At 46.5% G+C, this 6,573-nt stretch overlaps 1 protein-coding gene across 1 annotated transcript; it reads right to left on the bottom strand.

The window, feature by feature from the left end:
- Positions 1-478: 478 nt before the first annotated feature.
- Positions 479-3,979, bottom strand: MAFB (MAF bZIP transcription factor B). The gene has a single exon (XM_044986514.1). It carries the CDS (start codon positions 3,374-3,376, stop codon positions 2,435-2,437), a length of 942 nt encoding a protein of 313 aa, XP_044842449.1. The 5' UTR covers positions 3,377-3,979; the 3' UTR covers positions 479-2,434.
- Between the last annotated feature and the right edge of the window lie 2,594 nt (positions 3,980-6,573).

The raw sequence follows: 6,573 nt of genomic DNA, 5'->3' as shown, positions 1-6,573 counted from the left end.
CTCCACCTCCATTGCCAGTGAGACCTTCAGCTCTTGAATGTAACAAGCAGGCTGCCAACGTTCTAAGGTTTGCTACAGTGAGCCCATACACGTGTCATCAGTAAGAACCATCCTGCTGTTTGATGTTGGGTTTGAAAATAGCACCTTTAGCTGCTTTAGCGTCTATCAGTGCACAGCAAATCCCATGAAATTGTGTTAGAGCGGAGTTTGAAGCCAAAACTACAGTGTAGAGTAAACCATGTTAAGGGTTAGAAATTGATTTTGCAACACTGCACAGATGTGTGTGGAATGATGACCCTCGTTGTGAACTAAAATAAACTTCCAAAAAAATCACTTAAAACCCAATGATGCACGTCAAAGATCAGTTTAGCTGGATCATGCCCTTTAGATATATATTTAAGGTGCAAGAAAGTTTAAACACAAGACATTGGAGAAGTAAACCCTTCAAAGAAATGCCATTTCAATTATTTTAATAAGCAAAATAGGAAACAATTTTAATAACCAAAAACAGAAACCAGTCTGAATAAAACTACAATAGACCAGGTTTTTTAATATTTTTCATATCATAAGCAGGATTTGAAATTGATCCCTTCAGAACTTTACATGAAATAAAAACAATTTTTTTCGCTGCTGCAATGTTTTGATTTCAACACAGTTGAATCAGTAAAAACCAAAGATCGTTTTCTGATGCATGACTAATATCCACAATATTTAAAACTGCAAGCACCATGCTGTTCATTACAATCTTGTTATTACTGTTAATTTATAAACTAATACAAACTTAAAATGCATCCGGCCAGCAGTGCCAGCAATCAATCCTAAAAGGAAACTAAAATAAGTTTTCATTTTGGTATTTTTGTCAGTGCAACGTAAAATCCTTTTTCTGACCTGCAGGAGGAAAAAAAAGTAATAACACCCATAACACTCCAAACTACTACTATACAACTGCAAAGCAATTTGGCCAAAACTTTTGCTGCATGGGGAAGCAGAGAAGCAGATTAAAAATCATTGCAAATAATACACTTAAGTTGCAGTATGTCTCTTTAAAAAACGTTTCAGTTTTCTATACATTCCAAGCCCTTTCATCCTCTGTTGCCATTGATAAACCTAACTGAAATCAGAACTGGAACTGATACATGTTATTGTTGTGTACTGTTCCGCCTACAGCGATTGCAACTGATTCATGTCATCCTGGGTTTTGGAAATCAAGAATCAATTGTTTCTTAAAAGAAAATACATTGTAAATTCTTTGTTTCCTGAGTGTATAATAAATCAGAGAAAAATATGGCCAAAGCTATGCGCACTGCTGTCTGATAACTGTCCTGACGTCAAAGTAATAGGTTCACTGCCACTTAAATTGTGGAGTAGGATATAGCTGCTAGGCTGCTGGCCTTTTTCACTATTATTAAGTTTAGGTTTGTCAATGCAATCGAGTTGCTTTTATTCTGCCCCAACAAACAAAAACCAAAATGAAAACTAAAGAAAAAATTACAACTTAAAAGTGCACCAAATATACAAAGTTGTTTTCTGAATGCAAATACAAAAATGCCCATAACGCTTTTTATTCTCTTTACTTTAATAACAAACCATATAACCAGCCTGATGAAATGTTATTTTGTCTTCCTGTGCTGTTTGATGTGGCAGATATTTACAAGCTAACAACTAGAACAAAACAAAAAACCCCAAACAAAAAAAAACCCAACAAAACTGCACAAGTAGTAAAAAGTTGATAACTTGTGATGCTTTTCTTATCAATGAAACAAAGCTATGAACGATGATCAACATGCTAAAGTTAAACAAGAAAATGGTACAAAATAGAAATTATTACCATACATGTCCAGCATGCAGGATTAATATTTTTAATGCAGATTTTCGTATTTTTTCTATATAATCAAGCAGGCAATAAAACTGATGTTTTTTTTCTTGTCTTGTACTGAATGTCCCATCTGAGTCCCGTAACTATTTCTCAAAGCAGGCAATATATGAGGGCTTTGCATATATTGTCCTTTACTTATTCGCCTTTCCAAGCAGGTAAAATGTGCATAAGCTGCTGCTGCATGAGTCTTCTTTCCTTGACTCCCAAGCAGGTAATATGTTATAGATCGCTTGTTCATTGTCCCTTTAAAAAAAACCAACGAGCCCATATAGTTCTGAAAGCAAGCGATCTATAAAAACGCTTTACATGTCCTTCCTTTCTTCTGTTTCTTTCTTTAACTGGCGAACTAAAGATAAAAAGTTGCACGTCTCTCTCTCTCTCTCTCTCTCTCCCCCACCTACCCCCAGCCTACTTTTCACAGCTAATCTATAAGACAAGATGCTGCAAATATTAAGTCTCTCTTCTTCCTCTCTACTCGAGCAGGCAGATGGATGGAGATGTCAGAGGAGGATGGGAGAGGCGGAGGAGGAGATCGTGGGGGGGTTGTGTTTAAAGGACTCACATGAAGAACTCAGGAGAAGATGGGTTGTCACTGGTGGATCCGGCCTCCCTGAAGCCATTGCTGGCAAGTTTCTCACACTTGAGCTTGTAGGCATCTCTTTCTCTGGCCAGTCGGGTCACCTCTTGCTTGAGCTGTTCCACCTGCTGGATCAGCTGGGTCTTCTCGTTCTCCAGATGGTGCTTCTGCTGGACTCGCTTATACCTGCAGGACTGGGCATAGCCCCTGTTCTTCAACGTCCTCCTCTTCTGCTTGAGGCGGATCACCTCGTCCTTGGTGAAGCCCCTCAGGTGCCTGTTGAGCTCCCTCACCGACATGGAGACCAGCTGTTCGTCCGAGAACCTGTCTTCCACGCTGTTGGAGGAAGGGTGCTGCTGGTGGGCGTTCTGCAGCTGCTGGGAGGAGGTGGAGGAGGTGGAAGGGGTGGGAGACGCCTGGTGATGATGGTGGTGGTGGTGGTGATGGTGATGCGGGTGCCCGCTGTTGGCCAGGTCTTCGTGGGTGACCCCCGGGTACTGGTGGTGGTGCTGCTGTTGGTGATGGTGGTGGTGGTGGGCCCGGAAGGTCTCAAAGCTTTGCAGCTGCTGGGGCATCTGGTGGGACCCGATGAGGGCTTCCACCGCGTCCTCCGGGGTGAGGCTGAGCGTCTCGGGGTTCATCTGCTGGTAGCTGTTGGCCATCCAGTACAGGTCCTCCAGGTGGGTCTTCTGCTCGGTGGGGCTGAAGCTGGGCGAGGAGGGCACCGAGCTGCAGGGCGTGCTGATAGGGGTGGAGGAGACGGAGCCGGCCGGCTGCAGGCGGGTGCAGTGGCGGCCGGGCCGGTCGACTCTGCCCAGGGGCTCCTTCTTCACGTCGAATTTCATCAGGTCGAAGTCGTTGACGTACTCCATGGCCAGGGGGCTGGTGGGCAGCTCGGGTCCGATGCTCAGCTCGCCGGCCATGGCTGTCTCGCGGGCGCCTCTGGCTGGAGCGCTCACTCCAGGGCAGCGTCCGGGGGGAGGGCTGGCCGCGCTCCCTCGGACTCCAGGTCAACTTCGCTGCTGCTGCTGCTGGCGGCGGAGGGCAGCCGAGCCAAGCGGGCGGAGGAGGCGGGGGCACCCGGGCCGCGAGGCGCGGGGTAGCGGTGTCTGCAATGCAATGCAGGCTGCAGAGGCTCCCACGGCTAAGAAAACCCCACGGGCGAGGAGGGGAGGAAGGAGGCAGCAGCAGGAGCCTCCCCACCGCAATGCTGGCGTTGCAGGTTGGCCTCTTTTGCAAAGGAAAAAGCAGGAGAGATTCTGTGCCCCGGCTGGGGTCGGTTTGTAAGTCCTGAGCCTCGGCCCCCGCACTCCACTGCAGGCGCGGAGCCGGAGCCCGCTGCAACTTTCCAGGCAGAGCAGCGGGCGGCGTGTGCTGGAGGGTTGCTGTTGGATGGGTTATTTTGGTGGTTGGAGTTTTTGTTCGCTCGCTCTCGCTCGCAATGAAGGGAAGGGGTGGGGGAGGTGGGGAAATCTTGTCTCTGCTTTAGCTGCCGCCTCCAGCTCCTGTTGTGCAGCTGTGATTTGCGAGGCAGCCCCCCTGGCTGCTTATATTCCTTTTCTGATGACACTCAGGGAAAGGAGGCTGGGACCGCCAGGCAGCCGCTCCAATGGGAGCTCAGCCGCGGAGATCCTGGGGCTGCCGGAGGAGGGGCCAGGCTCCCACAATGTGACAGCTCCCAGCGAGTCAGCTGACTAGCAGCTGGAGAACAAGACCAGGCAGCAACTCCAACCCCCTTTTTTTTCTTTCATGTTTTAATCTTCCCACTTTCTCTCCCCGATCTGCTCCCCCCTTTTCTGTCTCTCTCCCCTCCCTTTCTCTCTTAGCCGGTGTAATTTACAAAGAAGGAGCGGGGGCAATCCAGCGTATGTTTCACTTGCTGGCCATCCCTTTGTTCTAAATATGACAAAGTCCCTCTGCCCACTCTGTTTTGTGGAGGTGGGAGGATGGACTGGTTTGAGTGCAACTTTTCAGTGTCCGCTTTCCAGGAGTACAGTCAAAACAGTTAATCTCTTGCAGGATTCAACTATGATCATTGCATGTTTGTGTGTGTCTGAGAGAGAGAGAGAGAGGGTTAGGAAGAAGACGAAAATAAAAAATATTTGCCCACAGTCTGAGTGCGCCAGCTGTCGTTATATAATCGAAGAAAACCTCAAGTTAAAAATACCTCCCCAAAGTAAAGCAGTTAGCACTGGCTCAGACTATTGCAAATCTCGGGGCGAAGGGGAAAATATACTGTAATTACATTTCAAGTTATAAGGAAGATCTTTGATTTCCTCTTCTGCTCCTTGAGTGACTGCATGCAAAGAAGAATCGGCTTGTAAGATTTTTTTTGTTGGGGGGGGGGGGTGTCCAGTAACAGAACTGTGTTTTTGTTTGAACATTTTGTAACGATTAAAGGAGATTAAGGCTTTTTTTAAAAAAAACTGTTTTTACGCTCAAACAGACATAAAGGACGACCCCAAGTGGCCGTTTTGAAAAAAGCACCAGTTATTGTAGACAAAAAGAGGAGTACAGAGAATTACAGCTGAAGATGGGGGGGGACAAATCGGTGTAAGAGGAACAGAAACAAACAAGGAACATTTCTGAGATAATGAGCTTTAACCTCTACCAACAGGGTTAATGTCTCCCTTTTAACCCCCAACTGGAACATAGAGAACGTGTTGAAATGATCATTCTCTGCTCGAGTCTGCTGGGTTTCCTTCATCCACCTGTCTCTTTCGACATCCACAGTAATAATACCACTGTCGTTTTTCTGTCTGTGTCCTTATTCAATTACTTAGTTTCTGATGCAAACACAAAAGTCAAGGCTGATTTTCATGATGGACAGAAGCACCTTTCAGAAAAAAAAATGTGTGTGACTTTTTTCCTCCTCTCCTGAAAGAGTCTATTCAAATCTCAAACAGAAAATAGCAGGAATATTTAAAAGTAGCCCAGAGCTCGATCTCAGATCTGCTGCAGCACGGAAAGGGTTACATGTAATATACACGGGGTGTTTTTCCAGATCGAATCCCAATGGTTATTTCTACTTTTCCAGCCCGGACCTTAGACAAAACGCGACCACTTGCTTTATTTGTGTTCCGTTTAAAATGAGCCATACACGGGGTCGCAGACAGAAATGCAGAGCAAAGGATATGTAAAGGCTCTCAGAAAGTTATAAATATCCCAGTTAGAACAATCAAAACTTCGTGGACATCACACGAATTCTGTGGGGGGGAAGGACAGTTGGTAGAGGATAATTTAATGAAATACCACCTTAGTATTAGGCACGGGGGGGTTATTTTGTGTGGCAATGAAATGTCCGCTCGTTTCATCTGAATGTCTCCAGTTAAATTTGCAGTATAGATAACACCCCAGCAATAGCAGCAAAGAATCCTGTGGCACCTTATAGACTAACAGACGTTTTGCAGCATGAGCTTTCCTGGGTGAATACCCACTTCTTCGGATGCAAGTTTTCACCCACGAAAGCTCATGCTGCAAAACGTCTGTTAGTCTATAAGGTGCCACAGGATTCTTTGCTGCTTTTACAGATCCAGACTAACACGGCTACCCTTCTGATACTTGACCCCAGCAATAAAGCTTTAGATCCGTGGTGTGAAGCCGGTGTGGATCTTCAACCCTCTCTCTTCCCATGTACATGATCCAGAAGGTTTGTCCTCACCAGGGGGCCAAAGTGTACCTGAGCTGTCTCCGTTCCAAATCCCAACCCGCGCTGCATTTTAATCACATACAAGCAAATACAATATCTCCCCCCTGCAGCTTCTCCTCTGCTCTAAACTCCTGCACGCAGAGTGCACAGTGCCACGCTGGGCAGGACGTTTACGCTTGTTCCTTTCTAACCGGGGCTGATCCTACTTGACAAACTAGCCCTGCTCGGCCTCGTTCGCAAACACGGGGAGACCCTGAGTTCAAATTCAGTCGGCTGCGCTTTAGGCGGAATGCTTGATTCGCAGGCATCCTGCACTCGGGGCGCGTTGCTTTGTTGTTTAAGGAGCTCGGGGATACAAAGGGGGGGGATCCTCTTTCAAGGGTGTATATGTTCAGAAGGCCGATGGGCTCCCCCAGAGCACACTGGAACCAATTGGTTGGGGAAGTTTTTTAGAGGGAGATTTCAGAGGCG

Source organism: Mauremys mutica, chromosome 13, assembly GCF_020497125.1.
Source record: "Mauremys mutica isolate MM-2020 ecotype Southern chromosome 13, ASM2049712v1, whole genome shotgun sequence".
NCBI lineage: Eukaryota > Metazoa > Chordata > Testudines > Geoemydidae > Mauremys > Mauremys mutica.
Note: the sequence above shows the minus strand (reverse complement) of the source record. Positions and strands in the feature narration are given on the sequence as shown.

Excerpts from the sequence above, each read along its gene's own strand:
- MAFB (XM_044986514.1), bottom strand. The coding sequence starts at position 3,376 with ATGGCCGGCGAGCTGAGCATCGGACCCGAGCTGCCCACCAGCCCCCTG.